Genomic DNA, 15,944 nt, shown 5'->3' with positions numbered 1-15,944 from the left:
CTCCGAGGCGCTTAAGTGAAACCCACCCAGTTCCTACCCAGAAAGACTTGGCAGAACCTGCGGGGAGCTGCCGGGTCACCCAGTCTGCCGGGTTGCTGGGGAAGAGCCAGCCGGGCCTCCGGGGGCGGGCGCAAGAAAGTGACACTATGCTAAGCCAATCCCAACGGGGGTACCGGCCGCGGGACCCAATCGCAAGCGAGCTAGGGAAGTGTGACAGCTCGGGCCGAAGATTACCATCTGCTGGCTCGGGTGATGATGCTCGGCTGCCGAGTCACCACCAGGACCCAAAGACCGAGACTGTGGCGGCTTAAGGAGCAGACGGGACTGAGTCCGGGGCCACCAGAGACCAGGAGGTGCGCTTATCTTGCTTTGCCTTCAAATAGGGCTCCAGTGACCCGTTCCAAGGACGTCCCTCTGTTGCCGTCCAGCTCCAACTCGCTGTCCCCAGGTAGGGGGCCTCACTGGAAAGCCGGGGACACTGCGCCCCACACGGGTAACTGAAAACACAGTCCTGAAAACGGTCCTAGCTGAGCCTAGCCAGGCAGGAAGTAACCGTGGACTGAGTTTAAAAAAAACGAAAACAGAAACTCCCCTTTCGATCGGTAGCTGCTTTTTGCAAGGCCCTTAATCCGCAGCCAAATAGCAACAGTTGCATAACCTCCCGGGTCCCCAAGGAACTGCATTGTTTACCTAGTGGGAACCAGCCGGTGCTGTTCGGTGCGCCTTGACTAAGCAGAGCCGGGGAAGAACTAAGTCCTGAGAGAACTTAGTTCGCTCCTTGGAGAAGAACCGGGAACCCTCTCCCGGCAAGGGCACTCTCGGAAATCTGGAACTCTCTTTGCTTACTCATGTTTATGACACATTGTTTCAACTTCCCCATCTTTGAGTATTTAGCCTCTGGGATAAGGAATAAACTGATGAGTTCTCTCCCCTGTTCCCCTTCCTCTCTCTAACAAACAGACTCCATCTGCCCACCTGAGCAATATGAAGACTTCATTCATTGAGCCCGCCATTCTCCTAAACGCGTTTGCTATGACCCTGAACATCCCGCTGACAGCGCAGTACGTGTACAGGAGGATGTGGGAAGAAACGGGTAACTACACCTTTGCTTCTGGTAGCAATGTCTCTGAATGTAAGCAAAACAGAAGCGACCCGATCTTTGCATTCCGGGAGGTAAGAAATTAAAACCTCCTATCCTATGGTCAGCAGGGAATAGAAACATGTTCCAAACCAGAGGCTTGCCAGGGATGAGAACCCGAGTCCCCAACCCCCACAACCCAAAAAAGCTCAAACCCAGGGCCTTCTCTCAGTTCCTCCTAACACCTTTAATGAGCCTCTTTGTAAAATTCCTCCGTGTGGGATCCAGCTCTTGTCTCTTTAGAAATCTCACTACAACCGCATCCACCCTTTGTTGTTCTCTTGAAAACAAAACAAATGTCTGAAAAATTGGACCAGGGACTTTGTCACCCATGAGGGTGGGGCGGCATTTGTTGAGGTCAGGAGGCCGGGACACAATATAAGTGTTGAGTCATGTGCCCACATCTGGACTGGGGAGTGCTCACTTTGACTTTCGGGATCCTGCAAATGTTTAGCTAGACATTGTGAGGCCTTCCTCTGTCATGACGCTGTTGGGGCTGGAGGCCGTCTTTGCCAAAAGCCTGCCATGCCCAGGTCCAGAGTGCAGGAGGCGACACATCAGGTGTTTTCCTACAGTGTCATATTTGCCAGCTCGGAACTGCTCTAGTGAGGGATATTTTGGGGAAGCAAGAATGGTGCTGCTTTCACAGATACCAAGGGGAAAAGATCGCTGAGTTGCCTTCCCTCATCTGAAGGTCTCTCTGTGCAGGCAAATGAGTCTGAGGTGGGGACATGGCTTTCAGGGGAAAGCCTGAAGCCACCCCAGCTGTCCCCACGGTATCAGGTGGAAGCCGGATGGGACAAGGTCCAGCTGCTTGGTCAGGCCTGTCCTCACTTCCCCATGCTGGGGGAGAATTTCCTTGGTACAGAGCCTTTCTGACCAGCCAAAGGGCCTGCACAGTCATACACTGAAAGGTCCACACCTCCTAGAATGGTTCACTGCACTCCCCAGAGTCTGCTCTGGAGGCTGGGGAAGGAGGGGTGTGAGTTCAAGGCCAGACTGGGCTACCCTGTCTCAAGGTAACAACAATGGTAAAGGGGAAGGAAGGGTAGACAGCTGGCTGGAAGAAGCTACGTTCTAGATCCCATGACTATGACATCCAAGTTAGATTCCTCAGCTCTTTAAAAAAAAAAAAAAAAGTTTCAATATCCATCTCTCCCAGGAGCGAGAGGGTCTCAGGAACTCATCATGTCTGTGTGAGTCAGGGATTTCCCTCACCCCTCCCCAGGTGACAGAAGCAAGCCCCTTGGAGCCTAGAGGGAAGGCACAGTGTTAGCCCTTCCAGATCTGGCTACTGACAAGCTCCCTACCCCCACTTCCCAAACACTCTCCTAGGCAGCCTGGTCTCCTGTAGAGTTTAGCCAAACTTTTGGTTTGATTGTTTTTTCTTTCCCTTTTTGTTTTGTTTCCTATTGGAATGAGATTCAAGAGACTGTCCTTATACCAGGTATTGCCCCCAAAGTTGGTGCTCCAAGATCTTCCGTGTTTTCCCTAAGAGTAGGGAACTAGACCTTCCCACACTTAGCCCAACCCTGCTGCCCACAACTGAGGCAAGATCAGACAAGAAGGGGGATGATAGCATCACCTTTGCCTGGATCACTTCCTTCTGGACACTTTCCAGATGCTGCCCTTGTATGACTTCTCAGAGAACACCCTCCTCCCCCTCTCTGGATCTGAGAGCCTTGTCCCCTGCTCCGAGCTCCATCTCCGGCAACCAGCTCCGTTGTGTGAGCTTGGCCTCTTGATTTCCAAGTGAGGTGGGGCTAGGGGTTTGTGTCGTGGTCACCCTAAAAATAAATAGCCAGCCCTGGGAGAGGACTAGAAAAACAAAATTCCTTTCTTACCAACCAGCCCCAGCTGTCCATTGTGTGTAAAAGGACACTGAGCATTGCAGTAGGGAGCTCTGTCCAGCTCAGCCATATTTGTCTGTCCTTCTTGTCCGAGTCTGCTTCTCTGTTGCTGTGATAAAACACTGACCAAAGCCGGGCAGTGGTGGCATGTGTCTTTAATCCCAGCGCTCAAGAGGCAGAGATAGGTAGATCTCAGTGAGTTCAAGTCCAGCCTGGTCTACAGAATGAGTTCCAGGACAGCCAAGGCTACACAGAGAACCCCTGTCTAAAAAAAGCAAACAATAATAACAAAACCAAAACCACTGACTAAAAAAGCAACTTGGAAAAGGAAGGGGTTTATTTGGCTTACAGGTCAGAGCCCATCATCCGAGGCAGGAACCTGGAGCAGAGACCACTGAGGGAGATGCTCTGTGCTCCCCTTGGATTGCTCAACAGCCTTCCTTACACAAATGAGACTGGCTGCCCAGGGATAGTCTCACCCACGATGGGCTGGGCACTACTCCACCACTTAACAATCAGGAAAAATGCCCTCTCGGACCTGGTCACAGGCCAGTCTGATGGAAGCAGCTCCTCAGCTGAGGTTCCCTCCTCCACGCTGACTCCAGTTGGTGTCAAACTGACTGAAACTGACCCTAGCACATCCCAGGAACAAACAGACCCGCGTATGCCTGTGTGCTCGCATGGAAGGTACGATTTTACGGTTCAGGGTGTGGAGACAAGAAACTTAACTTGGAATGGTGACTCATTGCTGGTAATTCTAGCACCTAGGGCACAGAGGCAGGAAGATCATGAGTTCAAAGCCAGCCTGGGAAACTTAGTGAGACAATCCTGTCTCCCTAATTCAAGGACTGAGGATGCAGCTTAGTGATAGGTAGCTTGCTTGGTGTTCACAAGGCCTTGGATTCAATCTTTGGCCCCACAAAATAACTCGTAATAAGCCTTATGGTAGTGAACATCTGTAATCCTGGCACTTGGGAGAGAGAAGCAAAAGGGTTACAAGTTCAAGACCCACTCAGGATATATAAAGATACCTGTCCCAACAAATTAAAAATTAAAGAATAAATTGCACTCTCTTACCTATATTTGGTATTTGAAAGCCTATATTTCAATGACAGTATTATTTTCCAACCTCTGTTTATTACCATACACACATATATATGTATAAAATCATCTTAGTTAGGGTTTTATCGCTGTAAAGAGACACCATGACCACAGCAACTCTTATAAAGGTAAACATTTAATTGGGACTGGCTTGCAGTTCAAAGGCTTAGTCCATTATCCTCATGGCAGCAAGTAAGGCAGTACGCAGGCAGACACGGTGCTGGGGTGGTAGCTGAGAGTTCCACATCTGGATCCGCAGGCAGCAGGAAGAGACAGTGAGCCACTTCTGAATCCTCAAAGCCCACGCCTAGTGACATGCTTCTCCAACAAGGCCATACATTATTGAAGAATAATGCCACTCCCTATGAGTCTATGGGGGCCATTTTCATTCAAATCACCACCACAACATAACACACACACACACACACACACACACACACACACAATATTGCTGAGACTGGAGAATTACAGCTAGTGGCCACCTCTCTATGGGAACCCTTTCACAGTGGTGGGCACTTTTGGCTAAGAAGTAAAGAAGAGGGGGCTGTTCTAGCCATGCTTGTCAACTTTTGAGGAAGAAGGACTTTTCCAACCACTTGCTACACCATTTCCTTGTTACACAAGTACCTCTCGAGAAGTAAATTGGTGACCGGACTCTGCTCTGCAAATTTCTCTTTTTTAAAAAAGATGTCTTTTTATTTTTGTGTGTGTGTGTATGAACATTTTGCCTGAATGTATGTTTATGTGCCACAGACATGCAGTGCCCTCAAAGACTGGGAGCGGGCATCAGATCCCCTGAGACTGGAGTTACCGATGCTTGTGAGCCACCATGTGGGTGCTGGGAGCAGAATCCGGGTCCTCTGAAAGAGCAGCCAGTGCACTAATCACTGAGCCATCTCTCCAGCCCCATAGCTTGTGCCTTGTGTGCCTATTATGACTCCAGATGGAACTGGGCTTTGAGTTTCTTGTTAAAAACAAAAATGTTTAAGTATAGACGGCGGAGGAGGAGGTAGCTGTGAAAGACTGGGTGAGAACTAATAGAAGCACACGGGAGACAGATTTGGGTGGACCAAAATAAAGCAGGAACCCTGCTGGGAAACCCTGCCTGAAAAGTTGGCTAAAAGACGACGTTGTATTCATTTACTCAGGAAATATTTACGCAATTGCTACTGTAAGAACGCAAAGATGTGCACATCGAACAGGTAGGACTGAGCACTGAACGTGGTCCAGGGATGGTGCCAGGCAGCTCATATGTCTTTCAAACGTAACCCTCCCAACAGCCTGCAAAGTTAATTTTTATCCCTCCTGTCAGAAGAAGCAGCAACAGACACAATAACTTGATAATATCCTCTATGGCCAGCAAGTGGCAGAGGCCTTATCTTCTTCAGCCATGTGTTTGTTCAGTACCCACCGAGAGCCTGCCTTGTGCCCAAGAACCATTCTCAGAGCTGGTGCCACTGTGTGTGAGAAGCCTCGTTTGTAAGGTCTTGCTCCCTATGGATTAGGTTAGAGCGGGGCAGAAAAACAGTTTTTTGTTTGTTTGTTTTCTGAGACAGGATTTCTCTTGTGTGGCCCTGGCTGTCCTGGATCTCGCTCTGTAGACCAGACTAGCCTTGAACTCAGAGGTCTGCATGCCTCTGCCTCCCAAGTGTTGAGATTAAAAGTGTGTGCCACCACCTCCCAGCTACATTTAATTTTCTTTTTGTGGCTCATTAATTATCTGACGGCTTTCTGACAACATGGGTCTTTTGCTCTTAGCACATGGTATGTCCCATTGTAAAAATGCCGCCTGCCCTGTGCATGAATTGGACAATACTGAGACATGACACACACAGTAGTTATTTTTATGTGTATGGGTGTTTTGCCTGCATGTATGAATGTATGTATGTATGTATGTATGTATGTGCACCATGTGAATGCCTGGTGCCTGTGGAGACAAAAAGAAGACTTTAGGTCCCCTAGAACTGGAGTTACAGTTAGGAGTCACCACATAGATGATGGGGCCCAAACCTGGGTCCTCTGAAAGAGCAGCCAGTGCCCCTAAGCACTGAACCATATCTCCAGCCCCACAGATATTTTTAAATAGTCCCAAGGTCTTCCATCCAGTGATTGCGTAATGACTGTCACAGTTGCCCGAGTGTGTGTCCTTGTGTACCCATGCCCCTTTGTTTACCATCATTATATTCTCAGTCCACAGACTGCAGTTGTCTTGAGCAAGGCAAGACTCTTCCCCTTCCCCTGGCTCTGTCTCATACCTTCTTTAGTAAACGAAGGAATCGAGTCTTGCTCGTCTGTCTGTGGACGCAGAGACTCAAAGGGGAGCAGAGCTCTGCTTAGCTAGAGTCTACCAAGCAATGTGTGAACCATCTGCTTCCCTCCTGTAGCCTAGGCAGGAAGACCCATCCCAGCAAGAGTCAGCCCCCAGGCTGAAGAACTGGAGTCAGGATGATCTCTTGGTGCAAATGGTTTACGCGGTAGGGGAGGAAAAATATTGTTCTATTGCTAGCCCCAGAGTCTGTGACATGCACATGGCCTTCATAGGAACAGATACCCATGCAGTCTTCTTCTCATAGCTTTGAGTCTCTACCCCGAGCGGTGTGTAGGTGTCATAACTAAGTGTGGGCCTGTGACCTTCTGACATGCGCTTTATGAACTGCATAAAAACTTAATCGGGTACTGTCCCCCCACCTACCTGAGGCCTCCCCCTCGCTGCCAGCAGCGAGATCGAGGAGGCTTTACACTACCATCGTTTTCATGGTCATCGTATCTGTAAACACTTTGTCTTCTTTGTCCTTCCAGGAAGTTCAGAAAAAGACATCTCTCTTCAACCTGCAAGTGGAAATAAGTGGGCTAATTCCTGGCCTGGTGTCTACCTTCATGCTCTTATCGAGCAGCGACAACCATGGACGGAAACTCCCCATGGTTCTGTCATCCCTTGGCTCTCTAGGAACCAACGTCTGGTTGTGTGTGCTGTCCTACTTTGACCTTCCCCTCCAGCTTCTGATCGCGTCCACCTTCGTTGGTGCCCTTTTTGGGAATTACACCACGTTTTGGGGCGCTTGCGTTGCCTACATTGTGGATCAGTGTAAAGAATACAAGCAGAAAATCATTCGAATAGCCGTCCTGGATTTTTTGCTCGGAGTCGTTACTGGGCTCACGGGCCTGTCATCCGGCTATTTTATCCGAGAACTGGGCTTTATGTGGTCCTATTTCATCATTGCCGTAGTTCTTATACTCAACCTGACCTACATTTCATTCTTCCTCAGTGACCCCATAAAGGAGTCCTCATCTCAGATGGTCACTATGTCCTGTAGCGAAAACCTCAAGGACCTATTTTCCCGGACTTACATGCTTTTTAAAAATGGCTCCCGGAAGCGGCGGTCTCTGCTGTGTCTGCTAATTTTTACCATTGTCATTTATTTTTTTGTGGTAATTGGCATTTCCCCAGTTTTTACACTTTATGAGCTGGGCTCTCCACTCTGCTGGGATGAGGTGTACATAGGCTATGGTACAGCTTTGGGCAGTACCTCCTTTTTGGTAAGCTTCCTAGGCATATGGCTTTTTTCTCATTGTTTGGAGGATATTCACATTGCCTTCATTGGCATTCTTACCACCATGCTGGGAATGACGCTGACTGCCTTCACCAGGACCACGCTCATGATGCTTCTAGGTGAGTTACACATGTGTTTGATTTTTGTAGGAACTGGGAGAAGGGGATTGATTACACGTGACACAAAGCTCCCTATGAACCCATTCGATTTCAATTTCAAGCAAATGGCCAGCTTGCCAGAAACCAATAATTAAAACACCAGATTTCCTAAAATATAACGAATACATGGGATCATCATGATTTTCCAAATCTGCTTATTTGCCAAAAATACGTTCTTGGTACAAGTCAGTTCTTGAGCGCAGCTTTCACTGAAATGCGTGTTCCTTGAATGCTGCGTTGGGACAGGCGATGGAGTTGTAATGTCCATCTTGGTCCAAGGCAGCTCCATCTTGGTCCAAGGCAGCTGTGTCTACCATGGAGGTGTTAGTCATTGCTGCTCGCTGGAGGAAGGGTTTGAAGAATCCGAATTAGGCTTGACTTCCTCCTATATTGCTGGGTGACCTTGGCGAGCCCATTCCTCTGAACCCTTTAGTCTCTCCTCGTGCGATGGACACAAGAAAGCTTCATTCGGAAGGTTTTATAACAGGTCTTGGAGAACTAGAAAGCACTTTGCATAGCGCCTCTTAGACAGCAGAAACCACATCCCCGTTTCACAAGACCACATTAAGTCAACACGTGCAAATGTTCTGGAAACTGTAAATACAGTGTTTACGAGAGCAAATGTCATTATTTTATGATATGACGAAATATGATTCTATTAAGAAACATAACTTAATATGCTTGCCATGGCGGTGGTGGCACATGCCTTTAATCCCAGCACTCAGGAGGCAGAGGAAGGCGGATCTCTGTAAATTCGAGACCAGCTTGGTTTACAGAGTGAGTTCCAAGACAGCTAGGGCTGATGCACAGAGAAACCCTGTCTTGAAAAACCGAGAAAAAAAAAAAAGATAACCTAAAACTGGTGGCGATGGTGTACGCCTTTAATTCCAGCATTTGTGAGGCAGAGGCAGGGGGATCTGTGAGTTTGAAGCCAGCCCGGTCTACAAAGGGAGTTCCAGGTGGGCCAGGGCTACATAGTGAGACCTTGTTTCATAATATTTTTATATATATAATATGTATACATACACATAATATTTTAATATATACATTAAGCAAACATTTATCATCTTGTATATCATGATATATATACCACGTGTGTGTGTGTGTGTATCTCACAATTTAAGAACAGAGACAATTGTGTTCATGAAGTTTCCAGCCAAAAAATGAACCAACAAAACAATCAAGAGGCAATTTACCTATAAAGGAATCCTTACAGTAAGGGAATAAGAGCCCCAAGAATGTAAAGTCCAAAGAACAAAAACCATATAAATGGAGTTGGAATGGTGGCTCAGCGGTTAAGAACAGGTCCAGCCTGAGGGTCAGAGTTCAGTTTCTTGGCTCACAACTACCTTAACTCCAGGTTCAGGGGATCTAGAGACCTCTTCTGGCCACCATGGACATATACATGAGGCACAACACACACACACACACACAACACACACACACACACACACACACACGTACACTTACACATACTAATATAAATGAAAATAATAAATATTTTTAAATGAATAAAAGCTGCAGGGCAGTAATGGCGCACACCTTTAATTCCAGCACTCAAGAGGCAGAGGCAGGTGAATCTCTGTGAGTTCGAGGCCAGCCTGGTCTACAGAGTGAGTTCCAGGACAGCCAGGGCTGTTAGACAGAGAAACCCTGTCTCAAAAAAGGGGGAGGGGGTAGAAGCTAAAAGTTACTAAATAAATTAAATAAATTGTTACAGCATTAGAAAAATAAACAAATGGGTCTCATCTAGACCAAATCAGGTAGACCGAATGCACATGGACCAAAACATTCGTGAGTACTATTTGTAGAACCAAAACCAGAATTCTAGAGTAAAGCAAGCTTCAAACGGCCTGTCAGTAGGCTGTTAGTGTACTAGGCAAAGCTGCGGGTAGCTGCATCTTCAGCGGCTCTGAGTCAGGCTTCTCATAGGAAGAGCTGTTTACGGGCAACTTGACTTAGCCTGATTTGACTGTTGATCCGGTTGTCTGTTCACCTCCCAGTCAGGATACCGTTCTTTTTCACCATGATGCCGTTCTCTGTCCTGAGGTCCATGCTGTCGAAGGTGGTCCACTCGACTGAACAAGGTGAGCTCGCGCGAAGGGCTAGAACAGCTGTTTCCCAATTTCAGCCTGTACGATCGATGCCGGCAGCTTCTGAGCCGCCTACCACCCCCTTTCTTCCGGGCTCTCCTTTGAAGGAGAAGCTTAGCACTTTGGCAGAGGGGGCCCTGTTTGGGGGCCCTGATTTAGAGGGCTTCTCTGGCCTTGTCTCGGTCAGAAGAAAGGGGGTCTTGGAGTCAAGAGCTCTCCTCACTGCGAAGCTACGGCGCTTCTATACTCCTAGCTGCACTCTGGCTACTAGGCCACGCTGGTTCATGGCAACTGAGTGCCTGGATGATCTTCTTCAGTGAACCATGCCCAGCCTTTGTACTTCCTCTCCATCAAAGGGGGGTCTCAGAGGGTGGCTTCATAGGCAGGTCTGTCATGACCTTGAAGTTGTACAGTGCTTGGATGTCTACACCCAGGTACGAATGGTCCTTTCTGAGTCATACAGCAAGGAGAATTCAATGGGGTGGGTTGCAGGCTGGGAACAGCTCTCTTGTCGGTTTTCTAGAAGGAACTCCGTGTTTCCATCTGGCCTTCCACATTGTAAAGACACATCACACTCATCCTTAGCCCTTAGTTAGTAACATCTAAATACTGCCGTCCCTTTATGTCCGACAGGGAAGGTCCCAGAGCCCCTCACAGACACCAACATTTTGACACGCTACAGTGGCACATGTGTAAAATTGTCAGTCAGACTCATTATTTTTTACACTAACCAAAAAATTCATGAAAATAATTAAAACAGTTTGAAGCTGGGTGATATTTGCATATAATTTACATATAACCCCGCCCAGGCATTCCCCATCTCTAGATGACCCCTAATACCTAAGAGGATATAATTTTGTGAATAGTCATTTTGCTGTGTTGTCTAGAGAACAATAATAATAAAAAAAGTGTCTGCATGTGCTTGGCACCTACCTATAGGTTTTGTGGGTGGAAGGCGGACCCTTCGAGGGTGAAGTTGGCAGACACAGGGGGCATCCATACGTGGGTGATAGTGACCTTTGGTTCCATTCTTACGCCGGGCCCCAGAAAGGTTTTCTTCTGGGCCTGAACCTGAGGCCAAGTTGGAAACACAAAGCAAGGGAATTCCACGGAAGGTAATGCAGAGGAATGGGCCGTGTGGAGACAGCCAGGCAGGCGGCCCAGACAGACTGGCAGAAAGGAGACATCCTGACCTAGCACTCTGTTCCAATGACCAAGTGCTTCAGCAAGGAAGCCCCCAAATCCAGATGGGAGCAGGGGAGATGAGAGCTCCGGGGGTGCAGGCAGAGAATCACCACCCAGGGCATAGATAAGAACAACCGTGAGTTACTGGCATGCGCTGCCGGCCTCCCTCCGTAGCCTGCGGCATCATCAAACTGAGGTACTCACCTGTCTTGTATCTTAGCCGCGTGCGGATGTTCCTGCGGGAGGACCGCTCCTAAGAGCACGTTTGGATTTGTCAGTTCTGTCAACGCTGGGGAAAACTGCATTTCAATCAGTTTTAAAATATTATGATTGGTTCTTGGCCATTTGCAAACCAAAGCTGTGTCTTCTCAAAGCCGTTCACAGACTTCCATCGTGGTTGTCTAGAGAGCACTTAGGAGGAGAGAACTCTGAACAGGTGCCGTGGAGAGCCAGACCTTTGCCCTTGGTTTCAGCAGTGGTTTCTTTGACGGAACACCAACAGAATAGCAACAAAAGAAAAATAATGTAGATAAAGGAGCTGAGAGGTGGCTCTGTGGCTAAGGGCACTGGCTGCTCTCGTAGAGGACCTGGGTTCTGTTCTCAGCATCCACATGGTGGCTCTCAGTCATCTGTAACTCCAGTGCCGCAGATCCAGGACCCTCTTCTGGCTTCCATGGGCACCAGGCATGCACATGGCGCACATACCTAACTTGCAGGCCAAACGTTCAGACCCATAAAATAAATCTAGAAATCATAATTATCTTGTTCCTACCTCTGAACTCAGAAGTGCCTTAGATAGTGGCGAAATTGCTCGGTATATTCCCATTCTTTATTTTTTCTAAACAGTCACTTTGTGCGAATATGATGCACATTAGAGTAATCAGGGAAGAAGGGGCACACCACAGAGGCCACTGGGCGCCACTCACTCCCTGCAAGCTGCACTCTGATGGTTCAGAGACTTGGGCATAGCTCAGTGGGAGAGCACACGCTTGAATAACTAGAAGGGAGAGAAGGTAGCATTTTGGTGATGTGTCTGAAATTCCCTGTGCTTCTCACAACCTTGGGTCCTGGACTTGCTGTCTTGTTCTGGCACCGCTCACAAACTCAGGGTGAGTATAAATGGGGCCACAATAAAACAGGTGTTTCGAGTTGCTCGATTTGTTTTCAAAGTCTAGAAAGTGCACTCATTCAGGTGCATTTAACCTGGCTTATCTTTACACGTACTTAACACACTGGATTGCCCAGGGAAGTCGAGCAACAAGCTACGCTATTCCATAACAGCATATTGTGTGAGACAGCTGGTGTCCGCCCCAACCTATTTATCTCAGAGAATGGATGGATCCCTTATGCACCAGCAGTGTACAGTGTGGGTTTTTTTTTGTACTGTAGCACTATTCCTGGCTATAGTAAGAAATGCAAATAATACAGTGTAACTAAGCAAGTAGGAAAGTCAGTTAAACTGATTCCTCGCAGCATTATAAATCACGAAGGCAGTACGTGCTACTGGGTGATGGATGGGCATAGAGTCCTGAGTTAAACCTTTATTCATTCCTTTGACAAATGCTTGCTAAATGGCTGTCATGCACCAGGACAACTGGGCCCCAAGGACTTCAGGGCAAGCAGAACAGCCGTGTGTATGGGATTGATAGAGCTGTAGCTCAGTCAGAAGGAGACGCATAAATGCCCACACAGTATTTTCTATCCGTAGCTAGATTTCCGTCTAATGGGTGACTGGCCTCGAGGCTGTGGGAGGAGACACTGCGGTTTCCAAATGAGTCAGCTGGAGGTATCTTTGTCAGCTTTTCCCGCAGACTCAGTGCTCAGCTACTGGGGTGTTCACTGTCTCTCCCATCAAGTCCACGGGCAGCACCTTGCCTCAGACCCTTCATCTGCAAAATGGATCAGTTACTTCTCAGGCTGTTGTTGTTGTTGTTGTTTGAGGCAGGTTCTCAAGCTAAGAATGACTTGAATTCTGATTCTCCTGCCTTCACCTCCCGAGTGTTGGGATTACAAGTGAGTGCCGTCACACTGGTTTGTGCTGTGCTGGGGAGGGGACCCCGGGGCTTCTTGCATGCTAGACAAGCACTGTGCCGTCTGAATTGCATCCCCAGCCCCTTCTCAAGGATGTGAGAAGATGGATCACTCGAGGATCACATGCCATGTCCTGTGGTTATTTCGCCTTTCTTTCTTTCTTTCTTTCTTTCTTTCTTTCTTTCTTTCTTTCTTTCTTTCTTTCTTCCTTCCTTCCTCCCTTCCTTCCTTCCTGCTTGCTCGCTCTTTTTTTTTGGAGCAGAGACATTCAAGACAGGGTTTCTCTGTGTGTAACCTTGGCTGTCCTGGAACTTGCTCTGTAGACCAGGCTGGCCTTGAACTCAGAGATCTGTCTGCCTCTGTCTCTGCCTCCTCCGGAGGGCTGGGATTAAAGGCACGTGCCGCCATGGACCAGCTCTGTGGCTGTTTTCAACGAACAAATTCTCGTGGTTCACTTTTGACTATTGTTTTGTAATTCAGCCTTTTTCTTTTTCTTTCTCCCTCCGTACCCCTGCCCCAAACAGGTGCATTGTTTGCTTGCATAGCTTTCTTAGAAACACTTAGTGGAGTCACTGCGTCCTCTGCTTACAACGGTATTTATTCAGCCACGGTTGCTTGGTACCCTGGCTTCATTTTCCTGCTGTCTGCTGGCCTCCTCATCCTCCCGGTCCTCAGTTTATGGTAGGTACCACATGGTTTTATCATAAGACATACGGTTAAATGAGTCTCCTAACTGTACATGTAAAACAACACAGATTCTTGACATTTGGCCTTGGAGGATGCTTTTCTAAAGAATTGTTGATCATGAACATACCTGTTAATAATTTGAGAACTTAGAATGAGACAATGCCATTGGCCATTGATAACTGGTTGGGGGGTGGCCTTAGGTCACAGATGCAAGGAAGTCATTTTATGGGCACTCTTAAGAAGAGTATCTTGGGAGCTGGAAAGATGGCTCGGTAGTTAAGATCACTGGCTGATCTTACAGAGGTCCTGAGTTCAATTCCCAGCAACCACATGGTGGTTCACAACCATCCATAATGAGATCTGGTGCCCTCTTCTGGCATGCAGGCATACATGCAGGCAGAACACTGCATACATACATACATACATACATACATACATACATACATACATACAAAAAATAGTATCTTGGGGGTATAGGAGAGAGAACTCATTTATTTTATTAATTTTAAAACGCTATAAATGATGAGTCAGTGAGGTTTAAAATGCCTGTCACACAAGCTATGTATGGGTGGAAACAAAAGAATCTTGGTTACTTATGTCTTTTAATCCCTTCCAAATGCTCATTTGATTTTGTAGGGGTGTCAAGTACATTGGCTGGGAAGAGGGGAGCTACACGCTCTTTGCCCCGGAAGAGCCCAGTGAGCACACGTCAGAGTGACGACAATCGACGATAACGCATGCGCACGTCCTACGCACAACTCCCGAAGAGCGTACACTCTACAGTAGCAATCTGTGTCTCAAGGTCCTTTCTCCTAAACCGAGCGAGCTGTGAAGGAGCACCCGGCTCTGCTGCTTCTGGGGCTGCCATCACCCTGTGTTCTTCAGTACAGCAAAGAACAGGCCTCAGAGCCCTCTTCGCTTCTCCATGGACCAGGCAAAGTGGAGAGTGGGAGAGACCTGGGGAAACCGCAATAAGAGTTGAAGCAATAACATCACTGACAGGCTCCAATCTCTCAGTGGAAACCAAGGAGTCCCAACCTCAGTCTGTCTGTCTGCACAATGGGCTTCTGACTGCTCAGGGATTTTTGAAGACTTAATGAAGAATTTTTATGCTGACCAGTCACTGATATGAAAATAATGTTCCAGGCATTTGTAACACTTCCTATACTTGACCTATCAAGGCTCCACGGATGGGTGCGAAAACCCTTGAAGAGAAGCACTTTTTAAAATAAATAGTTTTCGCTTCTCCTAATATTTTATTCGGTGACAATCTTGACGATGTTTTTATATGTAATGGGGGAGTGAGTACAAATTCAGATTATAAATAAAACTGTCTTAAATTTTAAAATTGAGCAGTCAGCTCACCGTGTATAAAGTCGGTCATACCTTGCAGCATGCTCACTCCCGGGCTCGGTAGAAGGCTATCCTGGTCCACAAACCCTGCCCGGGTTTCCCAGCTCTGATCGTTCTTACCTTCCTGTCACCCAGGCTCCACACTGTGCTGTGAGGATGTTTCTAAAACCCAGATCTTTTCTTTCCCAGCTAGAATCCTTCAGCAGCTGTTGCTCCTAGGGAAATAATCAGGCAAGCGTGACCACAGCCTGGTACTGCCCCACCCCACGCCACAACACATTACACCCATACTCAGACCCGCCCTCGTCTCCCGAACACCACGTCTCCTTTTCACACTGTGCGGTTCGTTCTTCCTCTCACCTTTCACTGAAACTACCACGTGTCAGCCAAAACACTGCGTTCCCTGTACAGCCAGGGTTCTCGACATTTGTCCGCCCTCCCGCAATCTCCGCAGGGCTTCCACAGCCCGTTATATAAACAGGAATCCCATCTAGCATTTTCCACTGGAATTTTTTAAAGATTCAATTTATTTTTATGTGTACGGATATTTGACGGCGCCGCATGTCTGTGCGTCAAATGCGTGCAGGGCCCACAGAGTCCAGAAGAGGGCGCTGTGCCATCTGGAACTGGGGTTCCAGATGCAGCTGAGCCATCATGTGGGTGCTAGGACTGAACCCAGGCCCTGCACAATAACAGCCAGTGCTCTCTCAACCACTGAGCCATCTCTCCAGTCCAAGATTCTATTTATTCTCCTCACCACCACCGGTCTTCTTGAGGACCACGACAGTCTTTGCTTG

At 47.8% G+C, this 15,944-nt stretch overlaps 1 protein-coding gene across 3 annotated transcripts; it reads left to right on the top strand.

Annotated features, from left to right (window-relative positions):
- Nucleotides 1–193: 193 nt before the first annotated feature.
- On the top strand, nt 194–15,142 carry Slc46a3 (solute carrier family 46 member 3). 3 transcript variants are annotated; one of them, XM_048418686.3, is made up of 6 exons: nt 194–353; nt 961–1,173; nt 6,889–7,759; nt 9,802–9,885; nt 13,632–13,788; nt 14,431–15,142. In XM_048418686.3, the coding sequence occupies exons 2-6, from the start codon at nt 985–987 to the stop codon at nt 14,510–14,512; spliced, it is 1,383 nt and encodes a 460-aa protein (XP_048274643.2). In that variant the 5' UTR covers nt 194–353; nt 961–984; the 3' UTR covers nt 14,513–15,142. The 3 variants fall into 3 exon arrangements, with proteins under 3 accessions (XP_048274643.2, XP_048274636.2, XP_048274661.2); XM_048418679.3 differs by having other exon boundaries at nt 224–448; XM_048418704.3 differs by lacking the exon at nt 194–353 and having other exon boundaries at nt 958–1,093.
- Nucleotides 15,143–15,944: the final 802 nt, after the last annotated feature.

This window comes from Myodes glareolus, chromosome 2 (genome assembly GCF_982192425.1).
Source record: "Myodes glareolus chromosome 2, mMyoGla1.1, whole genome shotgun sequence".
NCBI lineage: Eukaryota > Metazoa > Chordata > Mammalia > Rodentia > Cricetidae > Myodes > Myodes glareolus.
Note: the sequence above shows the minus strand (reverse complement) of the source record. Positions and strands in the feature narration are given on the sequence as shown.

Bases quoted from the DNA above. Each gene is read 5' to 3' on its own strand.
- Slc46a3 (XM_048418686.3), top strand. From the start codon at position 985: ATGAAGACTTCATTCATTGAGCCCGCCATTCTCCTAAACGCGTTTGCT. The intron at 1,174-6,888 runs GTAAGAAATTAA...TTGTCCTTCCAG, and splicing joins CGATCTTTGCATTCCGGGAG to GAAGTTCAGAAAAAGACATC. The intron at 9,886-13,631 runs GTGAGCTCGCGC...TGCCCCAAACAG, and splicing joins GGTCCACTCGACTGAACAAG to GTGCATTGTTTGCTTGCATA.